The sequence below is a fragment of the Panthera onca genome, chromosome D1, assembly GCF_046562875.1.
Source record: "Panthera onca isolate mPanOnc1 chromosome D1, mPanOnc1 haplotype 2, whole genome shotgun sequence".
Taxonomy (NCBI): domain Eukaryota; kingdom Metazoa; phylum Chordata; class Mammalia; order Carnivora; family Felidae; genus Panthera; species Panthera onca.
The window spans coordinates 15,250,936-15,276,509 of NC_138348.1; the positions used below are offsets into that span (position 1 = coordinate 15,250,936).

Here is a 25,574-nt window from a genome sequence, read left to right on the forward strand (position 1 = left end):
TGCTGACTGCTCAGAGCCTGGAGCCTGTTTCAGATTCTGTGTCTCCCTCTCTCTCTGACCCTCCCCCGTTCATGCTCTGTCTCTCTCTGTCTCAAAAATAAATAAACGTTAAAAAAAAAAAAAGAATGCCCCAATTAAACACAGGCCCGTACACTGCTCAGGATACAAAACGGTGGGGACCTAAAGTAAAAAGTGGGACAAAAAAGAAACAAAAGGCACCGTGTGTTGACACTTTTTATATTTGGTATTTGTGAGTCTTTTAAAAAAATTTTTTTTCAGGCCATTTTTTCCTTAAAAAAAAAAAAAAAGCAACCAACAGCAATACTCTGTACAAGTATAACAAACATTAGAAATATGCATCATTCCAAAATAGTTACAAGAAAATTACAGTTTTAGAGTCCATATCAACACATCCTGTTCATACGTGCCCCCAAGGGAAAAATGCTACAGTATGTTGAACACTTGGCTGCTAACACAGTCTGAAAACGCAGAACTTGGACTTTTGAGGCAAACCAACATAGTCACCAAGCCTTGTTTAGCGCAGTAAGTGCAACCCAGCACTGCAAAAGGAAGCCAGCCTTTTTCATCTCTGATGAAAAGCAAACATGAATCAGATGCAAGGTGGCCCCCACCCCCAACGAGCCTCCGGCTCGACGAAGCCCAACTCCAGTGCAGTCAAATCTGCTCAAGTCCACCGGAGGTCACTAGGTGCCCACAGGGAACAGACTCCCAAATGTCATTTCCCACCGGTGCCAAACATCACTAGGTTTACCTTTGGGGGCAAACGTCCTCACTCTTGGGAGAGGGTACCGATGCCCCAAATCCCCCAGACCAACTGACCACCAACCTTCAGGCCTTTCACTGATAACTAATCCCACCCTGGCCATTTTTCTGTGTGCAACCGGCAAATAGGAAAGCAGGGGTGATCACACCATCTCCGCGAATTCCGCTGGACTCCTCAGATTTTAGTTCATCGTTCCTGGGAGGCTTTGGGGCAGGAGCTCGAGAGCACCTTCTCTTTTCTATGGCCAATCCCCAGCTCGTGTGTCCTTTATATTTACACAATTATCTTCCCTTTTCAATCACTGTGCTATAAATACCCTCACCACCCCCACCGGTCCCCAAACCCAGCCCTCTTCGGGATGCGGAGAAGCATCGTGACCTTCACATGACCTGCCATGTGGAATCCAGACCTCTCTACCACGAGCCTTCCTCCCAGGACTGGGAATGACATCTGAGAGTGGCTTAGCTGGGGCTCCTGCCCATTTCCCAAACCCATACCAGGCGGAAGGAAGGAGAGTTTCTGGGGTTTTGTGTGATTTTACACAATATGTTTATAATTCTTGTTGCTTTAGCCTTCTAAAGGAATTTTTGGAGCCAAGTCCTTCCCTCCGATTTCTCTGTGGCAGGGAATGTAGGCAGGGCCGGGCAGAGCATCTTTGTCAGAAGTGACTTCTACACCCCCATTCCAGTGGCTTCCTGACAAGTAAAGTGGAGAGGGGCATGACCCACAGAACCGCGGCCCCGGGGAGGGACCTCCGAATGCCATCATGGAACTCTGAGAGCTGCACGCGTGGAGGGGCAGACCAGTGTGAAGGTTTGAAAGCAATCTGCCCAAAGCCAGCTTCACTCAACAGCCCGGGACGGCGTGGCTTCCCTGATGCAGGCCTAAAGAGCCGAAGGCCCCTCTGAAGGGGAGTCAAGATGGCCCAACCAGGCCTGTACAACCCACTCCTTGCAGGGCCTGATGCTGAATGAACTGCTTGCCACAAGAGAGAGCAAAGGCTTCGGCGAAAAGTGCAATTTCTGTGTGGGAAGTAAGTCCTCCCCAGACACTGACACGACCACCTCCTCTCCTTTTAATCCTTTTAGTACCTCAAAGGGAAAAGGGGGACAAAAGACGTACAAGCGCTAAGCCTCTGAACCGAATCAAGGGCTTTCAGTACGTTGTGGTTCACCCTCCATAACCCACTAGCACGTCCAGTCAGTTCTCAAGGTGCTAGCAAGTTGAGGAACACGGCAGCGTCGGGAGACGGGCTCCCCCAGGTCAAGAGTGACCAGGGCACCCGGAGAAGACCCCGCTCCCATTTTCACTAGGACACAGTTGTCCTGAATTTACAGCAGGATTTATTACTGTGGAAAATGGCCACAGGAATCCAGGGACTTGGTAATTCCTTCATAAGACCTTCTCGACTTCATCGCCTATAGGAGGATAAATTCAAAACCTCTTCAAAATATAACCTGAGCCACAATATAAAACAAAAAGAAACAAACCCTTTCATGTTAATGCCTTGAGAAGTTTACAGATTATGTACCAATAAAATAAATCCTCATAAATTCTGAAATTCTTGGATACACACCTGAAGCAAAAAAAAAAAAAAAAAAAAAAAAAAAAAAAAAATTAATCTACATTAAAAAAATCAAAAGTAATTACAGCAGCAGTATAGTGAAAAGAGGTTTTAAAAATAATTACATCTTTGATACAAATTCAAACTCTGTACACCTCAATTCAAAGGAATGACTGTTTTAAGAGTTTAGTATATATATATACAGTAGATACCGATGTGTGTCACTGCAGATAGACTAAAGCCAGTGGACTTTGAGGGAGGAGGGATTAGTCAGACACTGTTTTCACACTGAAGTGTTCACAGATTGCCACGCTTTTAAACACACACACACATACACACAGACACGGACACACAGACGCACGTAAAATGCCAACCTGAGTAAAACGTTACTAAAAACCTAGAGCATCATGAATCACTAAGTCACATATTGCACCTTTAAATAATCCTTCTTACCAAATACAGAAATGAGAAAAAAGGATGAAACAGGGACAAGAGAAGGAGATTATATCACTGTAGGGTTCCTCTGCTTTCCCCCACCCCCAGAAATTCTCAAGGTGATACTTGGTTTCCACTCTCACTCAACCAATGGGCTGAAAATGTGGCCAACAGAAATGTCTTTGGGGAAAACCGGGAGAGAAAGGGGAAAAAAAAGAATAGAGCACGAAACATGGGGGACGGGGAGGCCTCCTCTAGTCAAATGAGAACAGAAATGTTACCGAGAAGGCTGAACCTCAGATACTAAACTACTGTTTAAATATTCCTTATATTCCAATTATGAGATTCAATACAAAAATAGAGATATCTACTGAGTTTTGCCTGTGGAAGCATAATTCAGAAAAGGCACATGTTCAAATAGAAAACCCAGGCAGAAGAGGTACCACGTACCCCTCCCGACATGATAATCATCCACAATCACGTATTTTCCATCAGCTAGATTCCAAGATACAGTAGGTAAAAATAGATCTCTGATACTTAAAATATATTCAACCCAACACAATCCTGGCTTTAGCATGTGAATCATATAAAATAGTCTTTTTTAAAAAGAATCTGTTTTGAAAAAGAAAAAAAAAATCATAGCTCACTTTTCCTGGTGTTCCATAATTCTCAAGGAAAAAAAAAAAAGTGAACTCATCCCATTGGTATTCAGGAATGTAGTTGATTAACTCAACACCCATCCACAGCCCCTGACAGCCCCAACTTCTCATTTGTCATGTTCTACATGTGCAGCTTCACACCCTCAAATTAGTTCTAACAAAACAGAACAAAGAATAAGATATTAGACATATAAAAACATGTCGACATCGGGGCATTTTCCTTCGCTGTGGGTGTGACGGTCCGGTTCACTCCAGAAAGGTTTTACTTTGGAACTAGGCGATGTAACCATTTGTCTTTCCGAACGCAGTCACTGGTGCAAGGTTTTCATAGATTGTCATTGCAGTTGTGTTCTGGTAGATAAGATCTACTTTTGAGTCCTTCTGGGATCTGATGATATCCAAAACACACTGGTTGAGGAAAACATACTGGTCCTGTTAGAAAAGTAAAAAGAGAAAGCAAATGAGCAGAGGTCCCAGAGATTAGCACCCAAGGTTACTTTCAGATTACCACCACTCCCCCAAACCCATCGGCCCCACAATGAACAAAGCCAACAAGATTTTCTTGGTTAGTGAGCATGTGCGGTGTAAGGAGTAAACTGTGATTCTCAACAGAGGGGACAGGTTAAGGGGGATAATCTGGGTAGAGTTGGGTGGGGACCACCCTCAGGCAAGCTCGTCAGAATATGCAGGTAGCCATTAAAAAAGGAAGAAGAAAAAGGTATATGCTGAAAGATATCCAGGGTGCTATGAGAGAAAAAAAAAATCACAGGGCAGAATTAGATATAACGTAAAATCCAATGAAAAAAATATTCCATGTGTCAATATCCAAGATATATAAAAACCTACACAACTCGACAGCCAAAAAACAATCTGATTAGAAAACGGGCAGAGGAACTTAATAGACACTTCTCCAAAGAAGACATATAGATGGTCCACAGACACACGAAAAGATGCTCAACATCACTCATCATCAGGGAAATGCAAATCAAAACCACCGTGAGATATTACCTCACTCCTGTCAGAAGGGCTAGTATCAAAAAGACAAAAAACAGCAAGGATTGGAGAGGATGTGGAGAAAAGGGGACCCTTGTGCACTACTGGTGGGAATGTAAATTGGTACAGCCACTATGGAAAACAATATGAAAGTTCCTCAAAAAATTAAAAACAGAAATACAATTGTGATCCAGTAAGTCCACTACTGGGTATTTACCCAAAGAAAACAAAACACTAATTGAGAAAGATATGTGAACCCCTATGTTTGTTGCAGTATTTTTTACAGTAGCCAAGATAGGAAAGCAACCCAAGCATCCATCAATAGATGATAAATAAAGACGTGGTATAAATATGTAATGGAATATTACTCAGCCATAATAAAGAATGAGATCTTGCCATTTGTGACAACATGGATGGATCTAAAGGGTATTACGCTAAGTGAAATCAGTCAGACGGAGAAAGACAAATACCATACGCTTTCACTTATGCATAGACTCTAAAACTCAAAACAAACACACAAAAAAGCAGAAACAGACCCATAAATACAGAGAATTGGTGGTTACCAGAGGGGAGGGGAGGGGAGAGATGGGCAAAATGGGAAAAGGGGAGTAGGAGGAACGGGCTTCCGGTTATGGAATGAATTAAGTCACGAGGATGAAAGGCACAGCATATGGAATACAGTCAATGGTACTGTAATAACCTTGTGTGGTGACAGATGGTAGTTACACTTATGATGAGCAGAACATAACATATAGACTTGTTGAATCACTCTGTTGTACACCTGAAACGAATGTTAACATTGTGTGTGTGTCATCTGTACTCAGTTTTTTGAAAGAACACCAGCCATAACAAAAAAAAAAAAAGTACTGTGTGTGTGCGTGTGTACATGTGTTTTTCTACAGATGTACATAAAGAAACCTATAGTGATATACACAAACTGTAAGCATTGGCTACCTCTAGGGAAGAAAAAGTAAAAGAGAAAAATACATTCTATATAATCCTATTTTGTTAGATGTCTTAATATGAACAAGTTTACATTATCTTCAAACTACAAAAAAAAAAAAAAGGACCAAGAAAAGAATTTGTGGGCAGGTATAAGATTTCTGTGTTTCTTCAAAGGAGATAAAAGACTGAGTTCTACTCTACATAATTATAGCAGGAAAAAAAAAATCTCTTCTGACCAACACAGGAGGTGAATTCTACTCTTTCTTCCACAACCATGCTGCTCGCCCAAAAGCACATGATGTACCCAGGCCTCCAGAACATTCCCTGCTAGACTCAAAAACACAGCACATATTCATGGAGTTCTAAATTGGTACAGGGCGACAGCCTGATACAAAACTAATATTCTGCTCTCATCCCAGTCAAGACACATTCCTTCCTACAGCGTTGAAGAAGGCGATTTCCCAATATATTTGCTGAGAACATGACTCGAAAACAATGTTTGTCAGGAACATTTCAGGGAAAGCCGAATCCAATGGGTCTTACCCAACTGACATTGTAGATACTAAGCATGAAGTTTCTCAGCTGGCCAGCCATCCCCCGGGGACTATGATAATTGATGTTCTTTTACATTCACAGGGCTAGGTGAGGATACACTGCTATATGAACATTACGCCTATTTCATTCACATTGCTAACATTTGAGAAGTCCGTTTCATCAGCTTGTTTTAAGGATGGTCAGACCTTCTCAGAAACAAAGCATGAAGATACCAGTTTTAAGAGTTTACAACCCGGAAGCCAAAGTTCAGAGAACTGCTAAGATTATTTGATGAGTTAGTGGCCGCAAGGTAAGGAATCCAGGTATTATCTTGGTGTTCCAACTGTTCCATTGCTGGTATCACTACCACCATATCACCATATCGGATAATTCAATCGCAGTTACGGATCTAAAAGAAATCCAGTGTTACCTCACAGCCCAGAACCAGAAAGACCTAGAAGGATGAAGTGTTTCAACACAAGTATGTGACATGATGCAACCTTTTGAAAACAGGATTGAAAAAGCGGACTGCCAGACACAGAGCTCGGCCTCACCTCTGTTTGCACCATTAAAGGCCTGTGCATTCGAAGGTCATACACAATCCCATACACATCCACAGTGTTCTCATTCTCTATCTGGTAGATAAGACGATCGATGGCAATGAACGTGCCTGTCCTTCCAACCCCAGCACTGAAGAAAAAAAGACATGAACACATCACCATGGGTTACCTCTAACGTAAAATGCTCAAATGTGCATTTGTGCATGTATCTTGCTCCCCTCCACTATCAATGCCCAGGATCATGAAACATTTGCTCAACTAAAACCTCAGCAAATTGGATTACACTAGCTTGGGACTGGGACCCAAACCCTAAAGTTCATTTTGAGTCAAATATCACAAATAAAACCTCTTGCTAGAGCGGCTTGAATCTCAGTCCCATTCAAGTTATTAACCATAACCCAGGATGGCAAGTTTCATCAATTTGTTTCCCATAGGGCAACAAAGCCCCTCTTCATCTTTCCTAAATTAATTCCTTTAGCCTAAAAGCTAGCTAGTTGTCTTATTGGGCTAGAGCAGGAAGTGGGGACAAACTTTTTCTGTAAAGGACCAGATAGTAAATATCTTTGGCTTTGCACACTAAATGATCTCTTTCTGCCATTTTAGCATGAAAGGAACTAGAGGCAATATGTAAACAAACAGGCATGGCTCTGTTCCAATAAAACTTTATTCATAAAGGGATTGTGGTAATAGTTTCACAGGTGTATACTTGCCTCCAAACTCATGAAGTTGTATACATTAATTTATGTACAGTTCTGTATGCCAAAAAAACAGTGTTTTAAATAAATCAATAAAATGAACTAAAACTATGCATTTCAACTTCACTAAATAACAAACCAAAATGCTGAATGAAGAAAGCAGGTTGCAGAATGAGGTCTACATCATAAAATCTGGCAAAATCTTAAAGCTATATAAAACCACAGATATACATACATATGTAATAAAATATAAAAGCATACAAGGGAATGATTCAGATCAACTTTAGAACCACGTTTAACTGTGTAAGGACACTGATAAGTAGCAACTTTATATCTGGAACATATTACTAACAAAAAGAAACATGGCCTCATGCCATAGTTTATTAGATTATTACTCTATATTTTTGTAAGGTTGAAATATCTTTTTATTTTTTTTAATGTTTATTTATTTTTGAGACAGAGGGAGACAGAGCGCAAGAGGGGGAGGGGCAGAGAGAGAGAGGGAGACACAGAATCTGAAACAGGCTCCAGGCTCTGAGCTGTCAGCACAGAGCCCGATGAGGGGCTTGAACCCACTAACCGTGAGATCATGATCTGAGCTGAAGTCAGATGCTCAACCGACTGAGCCACCCAGACGCCCCTAGGTTGAAATATTTTATAAGAAAATGTCATAGGGGCACTTGGGTGGCTCCGTTGGTTCAGCATCTGACTCTTGATCTCGACTCAGGTCATGATCTCACGGTATGTGAGTTCGAGCCCCGTGTCAGGCTCTAAGCTGACAGTGCAGAACCTGCCTGGAATTCTGTCTCTCCCTCTCTCTGCCCCTCCCCAACTTGTTCTCTCTCTCTCTCTCTCTCTCTCTCTCTCTCTCTCTCTCAAAATAAATAAACTTAATAAAATGTTATAAGTAAGATATAAATTAGAATATATTATAGTCTTAAAAAAACACAGGCAACCTACCAGATCTGGCCCATGGTTATAGTTTGCCAACCCCTGTTCTCAAAGCCTCAGGGCTTAGGGAATAAGTCCACGGTCCCTTATCCAAACCTTTCTTAATGCCTGTCATTAATGCCTGTCGCATTCCCTCTCACGCCTTGCTTTTCTAAAGTGTCCGCATCTATAATGGCGTTTGAAATCGGTCCTACATGGAGCGCCATCTGCATACCTGCAATGCACCAGAATGGGAGACTCAGGAGGACTCTGCTTCATGTAGTCACGGACAAGGTACCGAAAATTGATGAGCAGGTCGGTGGTGTCGGGAACGCCGTGGTCCGGCCAGGAGGTGAAATGAAACTGTCGCAGAGGGTGACTCTCACTTGTCTGGAGCTAAGAACCCAGGAAAGAGAAAAGGGCACGTGAAATGGAGCAGCACCCGAAGGCTGAGCCGCATGGGACAGCTGACAGGTAGCTACAGAGGAGTGGTTACAACTAACAACTGCAGTGTCACCTTGGTACAGCAACTGAGAAAGTGCTTGCTCACCAACTCCCCACAATGTGCCCAAGAGGGAGGGTTTATCATCCCCTTTAAAGATTCTGAAAAGTGAATCAGCTCCCCCCACTCAGCCTAGATGCGGTGCAAGTGCGTCATCCTCTGATCCTGAGTTCAGATCTTCCTTTCCCACTACAGGTGCCTGCCAGTAATGCACTCACAGTCTCACAGTCCTATATCTACACCTTCTTAGAGCTTCATGAAGCCCGTCCCTGAGCCCACATGGGAAGGTCATCAACCAAAACACCAAAAATGAACTATACTGATGCAACTCTGATAATCAGAACCTTTGGGGCGAGAGCTGCCTCACAATCCATGAGCCTTCCGGAGAGTCTCACGAAGCGACAGGCAACTGGCGAGCACCAAGGAAGTATTTGGAATTGCAAGAGTTTGAGAAAAGACCACCCCCGCTCAAAGAAAAAAAAAAAGAAAGAAAAAGAAAAAAGCATCTATTTCAACATCAGACAACAGAAAGTGGATCTCGTTATAACAGTTATGACACAGACTAGTTTCCTACCGCAGATTGAAGCATGTACCTTTTGCCATCAGAACTCCACCCAGACTGGGCCATTCCTGCCCTGGATTCAAGTGTTCTCACTACGTCCATCCCCGGCACTGACCTCACCCACGTACCTACATCTGGACTGCAGGCATTTCCATCTCCTTTATGACAGCTACCTTTTGAAGCTTTTTTTTTGTATATATGTTATAAAAGCAGTGCATTCACATTGTTCAAAACATGGAAAAGAGTAGAGAAAGGGGCAAAGTGAGGGACAGGGTACTGGGAAGTCTCATACACACAAAGGTGACATTCACAAATTTAACCGAAAGTACTGATCCAAAGAAGGAAAGCAGTTATGTGAGATAAGGAGAGGAAGGGGTGGGGGGAGTTCAGACCTTTCAGTATTTATCTCTGTAGAGGGGCAAGGGGGCTCAGGTTAGGGGTGGCAGTCAAAGGAAACTTTTAGTTCTATCTGTTGCCTTCCCGCTTTTAAAAAAGAAAATAGATCTGGGGCGCCTGGGTGGCTCAGTTGGCTAAGCGTCCAACTTCGGCTCAGGTAATGATCCCACAGTTCATGGGTTTGGGCCCCACGTCAGGCTCTTATGCTGACAGCTCGGAGCCTGGAGTCTGCTTTGGATTCTGTGTCTCCCTCTCTCTGCTCCTCCCTTGCTTGCTCTCTCTCTCTCTCTCTCTCTCTCTCTCAAAAATAAACATTTAAAAAAAAAAAAAAGGAGTGGATTCATGCATTTTGTGTAATCAAAAATTACTATTTTACTAAATGCTATGTGGTATCTTGGATTCAATCCACAGGATCGGGCTTTAGTGGAAACAGGAACAGGAAAGGGCTGTAGCAGAAAAATGTGAAACCCAAATGAAGTCTGGAGTTTAGTTAATAAAAATGGTAACAGTCACGGTAATTTTCTTTAAATAATGTGGACAATTCCACCCGTGATTCCCCTCCACAAGGGCGAACCCCTAGCACTGAAAGCAACAGAGGATAATCCAATCTGTTTTAAATGGACGAAATCTATAGAAATAAGTATATTTTAAGGGCTTCTCAACCACTATTATCAGCGTGTGATAAAAGCTTGGACAGCACTTCCAGAGGAGGAATTGAAATGTTAACTGAAACCAGGACATCTGAGGCACAGGCAATCAGTAAAGAATTAATACTTCTGTATCCGTGACTTATGGAATCTTCAAGGATAATTCTTGTAAACTACAACCTAAGCTACCAGCACCCCCATAAAAGTCAACAACACTGAATCTACTCCCAGGCTTTTCTTTTGTGCACTATTCACAATATGCATAAAATTTTGTCTGCTGGTATGTTTCACTTAATTGTTTCTCACATCTCCTCATGGTAATTATACAGTCTACACAGCCATCATTTCTAATAGCTAAATAATGACACACGGCGAGATAACCTATAGTTTAGTTATCCATCCTCCAAAAGCTAGAAATTTGCACGGGTTCTAAATTTTCCTCCATTATAAATAGTGCTGAGACTCCTCTTTGTGAATAATAAGCCTTGTCCTATATTTCAGATTATTTCTTTAAGACAGAGTCTCAAACTTGGAACCACCAGATCAAAGGAGAGTGGTCATTTTTATGCTTCCGATATAAACTGCAGAAGGGTTATACCAATTTACACGCCCACCAAAGATATCAATGTTGCTTCATTGTCCCTAACCACCCTTAAGAAAAAAGACAGGGGCACCTGGGTGACTCAGTGGGTTAAGCGTCTGATTCTTGATTTCCCCTCAGGTCATGATCTCACGGTTCATGAATTCGAGCCACGCATCGGGCTCTGTGCTGACAGTGTAGATGGAGCCTGCTGGGGATTCTCTCTCTCCCTCTCTCTCTCTGCCCCTCCCCCACTGATGCTCACTCTCTCTCTCAATATAAATATATAAACTTTAAAAGAAAGAAAAAAAGGACACATAATCTGCCTACACAATGTAATTGGATTTTTCAAATAACCTTTGGGGGTTAAGGCCATGTGCATATGCCCTGAAATCCAATTAATGTAACTGCTCTCATAAACTGCTCCCAAGGCACACCGCCATTGCTGGTAACACATCTGCAAGTAAATAATCCAAAAGGGCCTTGATTTGTAGCAAAAACTCTATGAGCAAATCACCTGAAGATAGAAGGAACAGTTACTGCTGCTGATCCATTCTCTTATGATCCATTTCGTTTAGGAATTATTTATGAGGCGGGGGGGGGGGGGGGGGGGGTTGGGGGGGGAAGGAAGGAAGGGGAAGGGAAAAGGGAAGGGGGAAGGAAGGAAAGGAGGAAAGGAGGGAGGGGGGGAGGAAGGAAGGAAGGAAGGAAGGAAAGGAGGGAGGGAGGAAGGGAGGGAGGGGGGAGGAAGGAAGGAAGGAAGGAAGGAAGGAAGGAAGGAAGGAAGGAAGAAGGGGGAAGGGAAAAGGGAAGGCGGAAGGGAGGGAGGGAGGGAGGGAGGAAGGAAGGAAGGAGGAAGGGGGAAGGGAAAAGGGAAGGGGGAAGGAAGGGAGGGAGGGAGGGAGGGAGGGAGGGAGGAAGGAAGGAAGGAAGGAAGGAGGAAGGGGGAAGGGAAAAGGGAAGGCGGAAGGGAAAAGGGAAGGGGGAAGGGAGGGAGGGAGGGAGGGAGGAAGGAAGGAAGGAGGAAGGGGGAAGGGAAAAGGGAAGGGGGAAGGAAGGGAGGGAGGGAGGGAGGGAGGGAGGGAGGGAGGAAGGAAGGAAGGAAGGAAGGAAGGAAGGAAGGAGAGGAAGGAAGGAAGGAAGGAAGGAAGGAAGGAAGGAAGGAAGGAGGAAGGGGGAAGGGAAGGGAGGAAAGGAAGGAAGGAAGGAAGGAAGGAAGGAAGGGAGGAATAAAGGGAGGAAGGAAGGAAGGAAGGAAGGAAGGAAGAAGGGGGAAGGGAAGGGAGGGAAGGAAGGAAGGAAGGAAGGAAGGAAGGGAGGAAGGAAGGGAGGAAGGAAGGAAGGAAGGGAGGAGAAAAAGAAACAGACTGACAAATAGAACAAACTGGTGGTTGCCATACGGAAAGTAGGTCAGGGGATGGGTGCAATAGGTGAAGGGGACTAAAAGGTACAAACTTCCAGTTATAAAATAAATAAGCCACAGGGATGAAAAGTACAGTGTAGGGAATATAAATGCTATATGGTGACAGATGGTGACTACACTTATTACAGTGAGTGCTGTGTAACATGTATAATTGTTGGGTCCCTGTGCTGTACCCCTGAAACTAATATAATATTATATGTCATCTATACTTCAGTGAGAAGAAAAAAATAACTTATGAAATTTCTCTTAATACAGTAAAGCTAAAGAGTTGCCTTACAGTGTATGTAGATAGTTTTATTCCGTAAAAAGAGAGCAAAAGTATTTTTCTGATGCATAAAAAAAACATATTGGTTAACATCAACCTAAAAAGTATCACCCCAAAACTAATATATAGTCATCTTTTCTGAGACCTATCCATCTTGGCCTCTTACTTACATTTTTCACTGTGAAGTCTCTGATGGTCCACTGTGGAAGAACAATTTCTGAGGTCATTGCCACAGTTATGTCCCCATAGTCCTGAGCTTGCTTGGAGGGCCAGTATTCCTCACATTTGGTCTAGAATAAAATTGCATTAAAAAAAAAAAAAATTGGGTCACATTGTCATCACTAAAGCCTCAAAAGGGAGACCAGATATTGAAAACTGGCATCAGAGGCTGGGAGTTCTGTTTGACTCCCAAAACTGTTTTTTCATTTACAATTATTGCCAACTCTTTTAAAATTGGGAGGTTTCTCATAAAAATGCAGACTTTTGGCTTCTCTTGAGAAATCAGAAGATCCAGCCAACACTGAGCCCCAATTTCTGCATGAAAATGGACTTAGAGCAGAACAGACATTGTCCCTTCTCTGGAGACATAGTGTCAGCCAGTTCCACTTGGCCCCCAGAGCAGCCAGTCCATAACTATTCACTGAACTAAATTCAGACTGACCCATAACCCCTTGCAGCTAGAAGAAACGAGGACTTCGCCCAATACTTTTAGATCCACGCTAATTATAATACAAATACAGACACCAATAAAGAGAATCAAATCAAATCACTCTGGGCCTTTGATTTTCATAAGTTGGTGGGCAGATGTGAACAGAAATAAAAACCAGGAGGGGCGCCTGGGTGGTTCAGTCGGTTAAGCGGCCGACTTCGGCTCAGGTCATGATCTCGCGGTCCGTGAGTTCGAGCCCCGCGTCGGGCTCTGTGCTGACTGCTCAGAGCCTGGAGCCTGTTTCGGATTCTGTGTCTCCCTCTCTCTGACCCTTCCCCGTTCATGCTCTGTCTCTCTCTGTCTCAAAAATAAATAAACGTTAAAAAAAAAAAGTTTTAAAAAAAAAGAAATAAAAATCAGGAAACATCGGTTCTCCACGAATATCCAAATCCCCAGATTTGGTAAATGATTTCACACACACACACACACACACACACACACACACACACACACACACACACAGTCTCCCACTCTCTCTCTCCCTCCCCACCCCCTCTGAGAGGCATACTCTACTGCAGGTGGCTTCCAATTATCTAACTTCTGCAGGTGGCTTCTATTATCTAACTCACCTGGGAGGTCTGTTTTGCTTTAAAAACAGATGCCCAGGCCCCACCTCCAGAGCTTCAGACTCTGGTTGGGGACCTGTATTTTCAAGAAGATCCCAGTTTCTAGATCACTGCTCCCAGAAAGAACGCACGTCTTGGACACTCAATGACATAGACCTGATGCTCAGCTCAGCCTCTTCCCAGCTGGGTTTCTGTTGCCACCCTGTAGGCAAGTTCTTAAACTCTCTGAGCCTCAGTTTCCCCATCGATACAGTAATTATACAGGAGGGTTGTTACAGGAAAGAAATAACATAAATGGAGTATCTAGTGCAGAAAGCTCACTGGCTCCCTTCCCTTTTCATCCAGAGTCAGTAAATCTACTTCCCTCCTGACTTTCGATACACAAGGGCTCACCTAAGTTCATTCTCTTCATGTTCTCCATTAATTTAACTATGTCACGTTCATTTGTCTAACAGATATTTAACAGAATGTTCCATGTACCAGGCCCGAGCTCCACAACACCATAAAGTTTATCTGCATTCACAAAGTTCTTTTGTTTGCACAACAGCCTATTCTCCGGATGCAAGGAGGTGGTGGAACCCAAGCTTCTATATCGCAAGCCCCGTGAAGATGGGAACCAGTTCTTACCGTGTTTTGTGATCTTTCCCTCCCCCAGCCCCAGCCCCTAGCAGAGCACCTTACACATACTTGGGGCAGGATAAACATTAAAGTTAAATAAAGAACACTAAAAGAGGTTTCGGGGCACCTGGGTGGCTCAGTCGGTGAAGCATCCAACTCTTGATTTTGGCTCAGGTCACGATCTCACACTTCATGAGACTGAGCCCCATGTTGGGCTCTGCACTGACAGCGTGGAGCCTGCTTGGGATTCTCTCTCTCTGCCCTTCCCCTGCTCACACACACTCTCTCTCAAAGTAAATAAACTTGAAAAAAAATTTTTTTAAAGGGGCTTCAATGGGTTCCCACAACCACCCAGGGCAGAGCCACTCCAAGTGTGTACTCCAGAGCAGCAGAAGCAGCCGCACCGAGAACTCTCCAAAATGCAGTTCTGGGGATCCCAGCCCAGACTGCCCGAACCAGAAGCTCTGGGCAGAACCACCCTCCAGGGGATTCTGATGGACTTTCAGGTCTGAGAAGCACTGGCCTAGGGAGTGAATTCCTATTCCTCAAGTAACAAACCCACAGGAAAACATTCCCAGAGCAACGTTAGGTCCTATTCCTTGGGTACAGAATTTCTGAAGTCAGCCTGTGTCTTTCAGGTCTCCTTAGATGCATTTATGGAGACATGGGATTTTATTACAAGAAGAAATCTTATCTTTGGTGGAAGCAGCCGGGGGGTTTCAGGCCATCACAGGGGAGAGGGGACTGCTGAGGTTTATCTGGGGAGAAGTCTGAGATTTGGGGTAAAGTAAGGGTTCCAAGGCTAAAAATTGGGTTTGATCACTGAGTTGGTCGAATCTATCATCTCACAGATGAACAAGCTGGATGCTTAGAGACACAGAGCTGAGACAGCTGGAGGCGTTTCTGCTCGGGACTGGGAGCTTTGCGCTGAGCGACCCCAACTCCTGTTCCTTGTAACTCTAGCTGCAGCAGCCTCATGAACAGAGAACACTGATATTCATCCACAAAAGAAGGTAACACTAAAACTCTTCTTTGTTTAAACTGATTTTTAAGCGTTTCTCTTAGAAAAGAAAAATACAGAAAACGAGTTTCTAAGACTAGAGGTGATGTTTGGGGGAGTGTTTTCTTTAAAAAACAAAAATGCTTCTTAAGATATACTTTCACTGGGGCGCCTGGGTGGCTCAGTCGGTTGAGCATACAACTTCAGCTCAGGTTCATGATCTCATGGTTTGTGAGTTCGAGCCCCGTGTTAGGCTCTGTGCTGACAACTCAGAGCCCGGACCCTGCTTCAGATTCTGTGTCTCCCTCTCTCTCTGCCCCTGCCCTGCTCGTGCTCTCTCTCTGTCTCAAAAATAAATAAACGTTAAAAAAAATTTTTTTAAAGATATCCTTTAACCACAGCCAAAATGAATTAATTAATTTAATTTAATAATTTAAATCAAAGATACTTACCCTTCCCTGTTCGACACATTTGGTCAACATAACAATGGCATATACATTTTTCTCCCAAACCATATGCCAAAAATCTTTCAGAGTGTTGGGTAAAGGCCCTTGGGTGGCAATAAATTCTTTCTTGGAATGGTAGCCCTAAAACACGGAAAGTGACAGAAATTCAGCATCAGAGAAACAAAGAGGAGCCCTGAAGATTTCATCCTTACAAGCCGTGCCATGGGAACGTCCCCCCACTTACAGGCATGTAGTTGGCATTGATGTAGTCGTCAGTTGAATGGGCCTGGACAGAAAGCTTGACACGGGAAATATCATCTATGACATTAAGAGAAAAAAGGTCCCCATTAGAAGCAAATGTTTGAGGAGAATTACATATAAGAGAGAAAAGTACAAAATGGCAACACATTGTGAGGGTGTGCTACGTGGCATTTTACAGAAAATGAGATGACCTTAATTTGACCTTCACAGTCAGCCTATGTGATCGGCACAGAGAAGTTAGGTAATTACCCGGCAAAGCTAGTAACTGGCAGAACCAGGGTTCAAACTCAGGCAGCCTGACACTGGGGTGCAAGCTCCTAACCACACCAGACCACCTTCTGAAACAACACAAACCTACTACTATTAACATCCTTGGGTGTGTGCCGTGAGCCAGGGAGTGCACTGAGCAATCTTATTTATTCCTCAAAACCACCCTACCCATTTTACAAATGAGGAAACTGAGGGTCAGGAAGATTAAGTGACTTCTCCCAGCACTGATGTCTGGTCAAGGGCAGTCAGAATTCAACTCTAGTGCCCTTTCCACCATGGCAGGGTAAACACCCAAATCTGCATACTTTATTTCCATAGAAATGTTATTACGACAAGACAGTACCAAATTCCAGAATAAACTGAATGTGTAAGACTATTATAGGCGGAAAGATCTAAAACACAAAAATTCTCATGTTTTCTAAATACTATCATCTCAAAACCACACAAACGTGTCCAACTCAAGAAATGAAATAATAACTTGAGAATTTCAAATGTCAGGCGGAATAATCAGCAGCAGCACCACGTGCTTCCCTGTCTTTGACTATACACCATCTCGTCCTCCTCTTGGACAAAACAATATGACAGTTCCAAGCTCGGTTACCAACATGACTCGTAGTCTAGAACTTTCCCAATAAAAACAGTACCCGAGGGGCACCTGGGTAGCTCAGTCGATTACACGTCCGACTTCAGCTCAAGTCATGACCTCGCGGTTCGTGAGTTCCAGCCCCGCGTCGGGCTCTGTGCTGACAGCTCGGAGCCTAGAGCTGCTTCAGATTCTGTGTCTCCCCCTCTCTCTCTGCCGCTCCCCCACTCTCACTCTGTCTCTCTTTCTCAAAAAATAAATAATAAACGTTAAAAAAAAATTAAAAAAAAAAAAAAAACAGTACCCGAACTCTGGATCTGAAAACCTCTGCAGCAACTGTAAGATCAGGCCAGTGATCCTGGGTTAACCCTAGAAGGGCAGGATGGAGGCGTATCCCACTAGCCTGATTTTCAAAGCATTTTTCCTGGAACAAGGTTCAATGCCTGCTGTCAATACAAAGGGGATGGCGGGGAGGGGGCACAGGGAGGAGATGAAGAGAAAGCACACAAGCTAAAAAAATCCTGAATCTAAACAGAAGTTAATGTTTTAGGCCAGGAAAGAAAAACACAGCCTCACATATAAAACGACAATGTCTCTAAATGTCCTGGTGTAAAAAGTATCAGCAGAACCTAGAAATTACGCCTAAATCAGAACACAGCTGCAATCGACTGATACGTCTTTGTACCCTAATTCTCATCCGAAAGAAAGACCGCAAAGAACTTTTCTGTGGAGGAAGGTTCACATTTCATCTGAATGGATGATGTAACAAATAATTCTTATTTTAAACCCAATTTGTCGTTAGCCCCATGCATTCGGCAGATATTGTTAATTCTCAAAATGTGGATCCAGATACAATTCATAATTAGCAGTGGGATGCATTCAGCCAACCAGAGATGTATCCGGACAAGCATTACTCCCTGCCTGTCCTCCTCTTACCCACCTCCTTTCTAGAACTATGTTAGCTGAAATAAAGGGGCTTTGAGATAGAGGGGATAAGAGCACAGACTCTAACCCTGACCCTGAAAGAAATGACAGACCTAATCCAGAGCCTGGCCTGCCTGCCACGGGCCTCTGTGTGACTTGGGACAAATCACCTAGCTACTCTGTGCCTCGTTTCCTCATCTGCAAAATGAATATGCTACCACCTACTGCATAAGGTTCTCATGAGGCCTGGATTCAAAGGAATATGCCTAAATACAAGGCTAAATTAGCACACCGCAGGTGACTCGTGAATAATTGTGGAGGTGGTTAGGAACTATCTTGACCCCACTTCCCTCCACTGTGAGAGGGGCGATGGCCAGGGACAGACAAAAGGGAAGATCTTGTGGAAAAAACAACTCACACGGCAGAACGTTATTATAGCGATTCTTTCCTCTGTTCTCAGCCAGTTCTGCTGTATATTTAGGTAGACTAATTCCAACAAGCTTCAGATCCTGAAAACAAAACAAACGAGTAGTCCATTTAGTTAGTGTCCAGATATTATTTATACTGAGCATCGCGTAGGACAAAACAAAGTGTGAAGGCAGAGGTGTTTTGAGTTAAAGGTATGTTGGAGTTCTAACCCTCAGGACCGGGGAATGCAGCCGTATTTGTCCTCAAAATAAGATGAGGTCATAGTGGATTAGGGACGGGGAGCCTTAATCCAACAGGACTGACGTCTTTACAGAAGAAGAGGCCCTGAGATAGACACTCAAGAGGAGGCGGCCATGCTGAGGTGAAGGCAGGCATAGGACTTAGGTTGTTACAAGCTGGGGAAGCCAGGCGGGAGCTTCTTCTAGAGGCTTCGGAGGCACCACAGCCCTAGCAACAGCTTGATTTAGGTCCACTGGCCTCCAGAACTGTGAGAGAAGGATTTGCTGTTGTTTTAGTGCTTTGTGACCACAGCCCTTGGAAACTAATGCAGAGGTTAAAATAAAAGAAAAAGGATAATCCTTGCCTTCCAGGTGCTTACACCCCGGGAGAGAGGCACAGGCAGAAATAACTAACATCAGGGTGCCTGGGGGTCTCAGTCAGTTAAGCATCTGACTTCGGCCAGGCCATGATCTCATGGTTCGTGAGTTCCAGCTCCCCATCAGGCTCAGTGCTGACAGCTCAGGGCCTGGAGCCTGCTTCTGATTCTGGGTCTCCCTCTCTCTCTGCCCCTCCCCCGCTCATGCTGTCTCTCTGTCTCTCTCTCTCTCTCTCTCTCTCTCTCCCTCTCAAAAGTAAATAAACATTAAAAATTTTTTTTTTAATTTAGAAATAACTGATGTTACAACGAGGCAGAATTAAATAAACACCACATGTCACAGATGAAACAGGTAGAAAGAGAATTTAAGTCCTCCTGGGCTGTGCTTTGAGTTGCACACTAGGTTCAATGGCAGGCCCAAAAAAGCCAGGCCCCCTTCCTAACTCCTACAACCTGTGGATGTGACCTTATTTTGGAAAAGAGTCTTTGCAGATGTATTTAGGTTGACAACGTTGAGGTGAGATCATCTTGGATTATGTGGGTGGGTCTTAAATCCAATAAGTGTCCCTGATACACAAGACATCCAGAGGGGAACCACGGGGAGCAGGAGGAGGAGACCACAGAGAGTGGAGTGACTGGGCCCTAAGCCACGGAACGCGTGGAGCCACCCGAATCAGAAAAGGCAAGCAAGAGGTTCTCCCCCAGAGATTTGGAGGGACCACTGCCTTGCTGACACCTTGACTTTGGACTTACTATAGCCTCCAGAACTGCAAGAGAATAAATTTCTGTTGTTTCAAGCCACCAGTTTGTGGTGATTTGTCATTGCAGCCGCAGGAAACCAAAGCAAAGAGGGAGTAGATTCAATAAAGGCAGAGACCACAGCAGGGCAGCCCAGGGAGGGCGAGTGTGCTCGGCCAAGCTGCTGTGGGGGGTAGAGCACATGGGGACTGACAGGCAGAAACTCTTTCCGCAGGACTTCACAGAATGCTCCGGAATCAATGTCGGCCACACAGCCGTCAAGCCCCAGCCCGGAAATGCCAGCCAGAACAGCTTCCTAATTACCCCAGTTAACAGCCCTCAGACTTGAACTTGAACGCCTAGTTTCTCTACCTTTCGCTCTCTCTCCCTCTCCGCATAATCTTCATTTATCAACAAGATTGAACACACAAACCACTAGAAGCGAGGGTACACCTAAGTGCTCGCAGCCCACAGGGCCACTAGGACCCCTGAGGTCTACCTGACAGAGTTCCTCTCCCCTCTAAGAGGGCCGCCTCTTATCCAGCGCTCCCCCACGCAATAAAAACAGACGGTTTTCCAACTTGCAGGAGAAACATAAAGCAACTAAGAATACGTTATTTACAACCACGTACTTCATATTCTTCTGCAAACCCACAGTTGGAGTCCGCTTGTTGTTTCTTAAAGTAGGCTTCAAAATTCTCCACTTTGATTAACTTGGATCTAAGAAAATAAAAACAGCTTATGAAGACTTTTTTTTACATCCAGTGAAGTTCATGCTCAAAACAGAAAAAGACAAGTTATTTAAAAATTAAAGAGGCTACTCACTTTTTAGGTCTTCATCATAGAAAGGGAAAGAAAAGAATAAGAATTAGAAACACCGACTGGATCATGACTCTAGAAATGATAGTAAACATCTTCCCAGAGGAACAAAACCAGAGTATAATGGGGGGAGGGCGTGTCAATAGAATGTTATTTACAAAACAATGAAACGTGTGAATCAGGAAATCTCCCTTCTAGAGCCTGTCATGTAACTGATGGGCTTTGTGACTTTACACAAGGTCTCCTACCTATTGATAACCCGTTTATTTGTTCTCAAAAATCACAAAATATGAGGGGCACCTGGGTGGCTCAGTCGGTTAAGGGTCTGACTTGATTTCGGCTCAGGTCATGATCTCAAGGTTGTGAGATAGAGTCCTGGCATCAGGCTTCGCTCTAGGCATGAGCCTGCTTAAGACATTCCCACCCTCCCTCTCTCTCCCTCTCTCTCTCTCTCTCTCTCTTCCTCCCTCCCTTCCTCTCTCTCTGCCCCACCCCCACCCTCACTCATGCTCTCAAAAAAACAAAAAATCAGAAAATACATATTTATTGGTAGAATATGGAAGTAAGGTTCTACTTGCCATAGTAGAACACGGCAAGGAAGCAGGCAGCTTCGGGAGACTAATAAACAGAGAGTCCTTGCAGAAAAACAAAGTTAGCAAGAACTCCTGCATGATCAAGGCCAAATGTGTCAATCAGGAAAAATGACAGCAAGTTCCATCAAAAATTCACTAGAGGGGCACCGGGGTGGCTCGGTCGGTTAAGCCTCCAACTCCTGGTTTCAAATCAGGTCATGATCTCACAGTTCGTGAGTTCAAGCCCCCCAACATCGGGCTCCTCTCTGACAGCACTGAACCTGCCTGAGATTCTCTATCACTCTTTCTCTGCCCCTCCCCCACTCGCCTGCTCTCTCAAAATAAATAAACTTCAAAAAATTTTTTAAACAATAAAAAATAAAGTAAAATAAAAATTCTCTAGATAGTCATTGAGCAGACTGGGGGATTAAATGTTTTAAAGCCATAACTCCAGAGACTTACTTAATTTGAGAAAAGGATACTTCATTATTCTTTGCTTCTTTCCTGTTTTGAAAGAAACAAAGACCCATTAGACCAAGAAAGGGTAATGCTGTGTTTTTTCCCCTTCAACGTATCTACAAAAGGCCTTTTCCCCGGGCATTAGTTCACATATGGCACTAAATCCCATTCGCTAATACTAAGCTTCATGGTCTAAGCAGCAAACACTGATTACAAATCTGTGAAGTAACTCTCTTTCATACCATCCAAAAGTATGGAAGAATCTTGCTCGGGCAACTTTTAGGAATATCTTTGGGTAAAAATACATCAGCAGCTGACCCTTTGGTAAAGCCAGACTCATTTTTTCATGCTGTTTCTTGAGAAAGGCCTTTCTGATGAGTTAATGAAATAAATCAGAAAATATAGCCACTGTAGATATGGAGGCGGGGCATCTGGCATTCTCCTGCATTGCTGGCCAAACCCCATACTGGTGTTAAAAAATAATAATAATAAAATAAAAAAATAAAAATAACCCTCTGGAGGGCACCCTGGCAGTGCGTATCAAACTGAAAACATGCATCATACCCACTGTCCCAGCAACTGCCCACCTTGGAATTTAGCCTAAGGAAATAATCAGGAATGTGCTCAAAGATTACTGTGGCAAAAACAAAAAACCAAAGAACAAACCTGAAAACATCTGGAAAATTGGTTGAGTAATTTCTGTACAATTGAATACTCCACAGCCACTTAAAATGAAGATTTAAAGCTGTCCACAATGTCTTAAATAATAACGCAGACTAGAAAATAATACACATAATAGGATTCCACTTGTGTGTGAGTTTCACGATCCTATCAATGTTCAGAGTCGTTTTGGGCTGTGATTATGAATCATCCTGTGTCTTTGATCTTCTGTATTTTGGGGGGGGGGGGGGGGCCACAAGCATGTATAACTTTTATTTTAACAAGAAACAATAAAGCTGCTTTGACCCCTCCCTCAGAAGACATTTTTTTTACTCTGCCTGTCAGCCCTACAGGGCAAGATGGCGGCAGAGGGACAGGGCAGAGTTACATCAAGGAACTCTGAGCCAGAATGAAATTCTCCAACTGGCAGAAGTTGACAACCAGGAATGAACCCCAGCTGATACGCAGGCTTCAACGGCCACACGGTCAAACAGGAGACTGAGCAATGAAGTGCAAACACCAAGTTCAAGTTCATTTCCACGCTTCCCACACTCAGCTTGTGCCTCCTTGCAAGGCGGCTTTAAAGATCTTCCTCCTAGAGCCCCGATGAGTATGAGATTTGACAGAAGACACAAATCCAGGTGCAGAGTGAGCTAGCAAAACAGAGCTGCGATTTTTTTTTTACTATTTAACTACCTCGAAGGGTAGTTGTACAGATAACAATAGTAGCATACAGGGTCCAAGGCACTGTTGAAGCCTTGTATTTATTTTACGCTCCCCCTGTCACAAGTTAGGTCCCGTTATTATCCCTACATCACAGACTATGTGGACATTACAGCGAAGCTCCCTAACCACTAGTAAGTCAGAGCATGTGTTCAAACTTAGCTAACTCTCGAATGAAATCTCTTGGGGCTCCCGGGCAACTCGGTCGGTTAGGCATCCGACTCTTGGGTTCGGCTCAGGTTATGATCTCACGGTTCGTGAGTTCAAGCCCCGCATCGGGCTCCGCACTGACAGCATGGAGCCTGCCTGGGATTCTTTCTCTGCCCTTCCTCCACTCTCTCTGTCTCTCAAAATAAATAAACTTAAAAAAATTTTTTTTTAATTTTAATGAAATCTCTTAACACCTCAACACTGACTTGTGGACCAGAGGGCACTGTTCGAAAGGAGCACTGCACACTGCAGCATTTGCCCCGACCTGATGCCATAGCGGCTGAGACGAAGTACAACTGGCCAGATAGTGAAGAGCCTGGGTGACGGGGACATGGGAACTCGTGACACGAGTCCTTCCAACTGTGAGAATGTCTGAAATTTTCCAGAGTAAAAACCTCCTTTAACAACTAGGGTATTATCGGGGCGCCTGGGTGGCTCAGTCGGTTAAGTGTCCGACTTCGGCTCAGGTCACAATCTCACGGTCCGTGAGTTCGAGCCCCACGTCAAGCTCTGGGCCGATGGCTCAGAGCCTGGAGCCTGCTTCTGATTCTGTGTCTCCCTCTCTCTCTGCCCCTCCCCCGTTCATGCTCTGTCTCTCTCTGTCTCAAAAATAAATAAATGTTAAAAAAAATTAAAAAAAAAAAAAAAAAAAAAAACTAGGGTATTATCGGGGCACCTGGGTAGCTCAGTCAGTTAAGCATCCGACTTTTGCTCAGGTCATGATCTCACAGTCTGTGGGTTCGAGCCCCACATCAGGCTCTGTGCTGACAGCTTAGAGCCTGGAGCCTGCTTCAGATTCTGGGTCTCCCTCTCTCTCTGCTCCTCTCCTGCTCATGTTCTGTCTCTCTCTCTCTCTCTTCCTCTCAAAAATAAAAATAAAACGTAGAAAAAAAAGTTTTTAATTTAAAAAATAAAAAGTAGGGTATTATCGGGGTGCCTAGGTGGCTCAAAGTCAGTTAAGCATCCAACTTCAGCTCAGTTCATGATCTCACGGTCATGAGTTCCAGCCCCACTTCGGGCTCTGTGCTGACAGCTCAGAGCCTGGAGCCTGCTTTAGATTCTGTGTCTCCCTCTCTCTGCCCCTCCCCCGTTCGTGCTCGGTCTCTCTCTCCTCTCTCAAAAATAAAAAAACATTAAAAAAAAAAAAAGTAGGGTATTATCATTAACATGAGCAACAGTCACCTCTTCTTCCTCCAGAAGATGAAGCCTCCCACAGCCACAATTACCAGCGCACCAAAGATACACCCAAAAACTGCTCCACAGATGACACCTGAGAAAAGTCCAAATGGAAAGCACTTCAGAAGATGTTCACGAACAAACAACCGACCCAGGGTCCTCAAACCAGAGTGTGAGTGTGTGTGTGTGTGTGTGTGTGTGTGTGTGTGTGTGTGAGTGTGTGTGTGTGTGTGTGTGTGTGTGTGTGTGTGTGTGTTAAATGCCTTTGGACATAAAGTTAGCCTGGGCATTTGGGATCCGGGTTCCCTATCCCCAGTCCACCATAACAGGCTGGTCTTGAGAAAGTCAGTGCTCCTCTCTCCTGAGTAACCTCAACTGCAAACTTAAAGAACTGGGCCATCTGCGATTTTCAAGTTGTTCTTATCGCAGATGCCTTTCTTCACATGAAATTGCATGCAGCAGCCCAATATATAAAATAGAAAACCAGGGGGTGCCTGGGTGGCTCAGTCGGTTGAGCATCTGACTTCGGCTCAGCTCAGGATCTCGCGGTTCATGAGTTTGAACCCCGCATCGGACCCTTTGCTGTCAGCACAGAGCCTGCTTGAGATCCTCTGTCCCCGCTCCTGACCCTTCCCCCGTTTGTGCGCTCTCTCTCTCAAAAATAAACATTTGGGGGCGCCTGGGTGGCTCGGTCGGTTAAGCGTCCGACTTCGGCTCAGGTCACGATCTCACGGCCCGTGAGTTCGAGCCCCGCGTCGGGCTCTGGGCTGACAGCTTAGGGCCTGGAGCCTGTTTCAGATTCTGTGTCTCCCTCTCTTCCCCTCCCCTGTTCATGTTCTGTCTCTCTCTGTCTCAAAAATAAATAAATGTTAAAAAAAAAAAAAATTTTTTTTTTAAAAATAAATAAATAAACATTTGGGGCGCCTGGGTGGCTCGGTCAGTTAAGCGTCCGACTTTGGCTCAGGTCATGATCTTGCGGTTCAAGCCCCATGTCGGGTTCTGTGCTAACCGCTCAGAGCCTGGATTTCGCTTTGAATTCTGTGCCTCCCTCTCTCTCTGTTCCTCCCCTACTCACACTCTGCCTCACTGTCTCTCTCTCTCTCAAAAATAAATAAAGAATAAAAAAATTTTTTTAACAATAAATAAATAAACCATTTAAAAAATAAATAAATAAAATAGAAAGCCAGGCAGAAACGCTCTCGTGGAGGTTGGGTGGCAGCAGACAGGATCTCCTGACTGGCTCTTGTTTGGTGGAGTAACCAGTGTTTAAAGACTACGAGCCAAGGGGCACCTGGGTGGCTCAGTCAGTTAAGCATCCGACTTTGACTCAGGTCACGATCTC

At 44.2% G+C, this 25,574-nt stretch overlaps 1 protein-coding gene across 1 annotated transcript in view; it reads right to left on the reverse strand.

Annotated features, from left to right (window-relative positions):
- Window positions 1-221: 221 nt before the first annotated feature.
- Window positions 222-25,574, reverse strand: part of PTPRJ (protein tyrosine phosphatase receptor type J) — a 172,548-nt gene continuing 147,195 nt past the window's right edge. The window contains exons 14-24 of the mRNA XM_078433472.2: window positions 24,239-24,326; window positions 21,467-21,508; window positions 20,439-20,447; window positions 20,246-20,333; window positions 18,270-18,360; window positions 16,058-16,131; window positions 15,820-15,954; window positions 12,645-12,764; window positions 8,335-8,495; window positions 6,469-6,604; window positions 222-3,874 (exon numbers count right to left, since the gene is read on the reverse strand). Coding sequence (XP_078289598.2) covers window positions 3,716-3,874; window positions 6,469-6,604; window positions 8,335-8,495; window positions 12,645-12,764; window positions 15,820-15,954; window positions 16,058-16,131; window positions 18,270-18,360; window positions 20,246-20,333; window positions 20,439-20,447; window positions 21,467-21,508; window positions 24,239-24,326 — 1,103 coding nt within the window. The 3' untranslated portion in view covers window positions 222-3,715. The remainder of the gene's footprint in view (window positions 3,875-6,468; window positions 6,605-8,334; window positions 8,496-12,644; window positions 12,765-15,819; window positions 15,955-16,057; window positions 16,132-18,269; window positions 18,361-20,245; window positions 20,334-20,438; window positions 20,448-21,466; window positions 21,509-24,238; window positions 24,327-25,574) is intronic.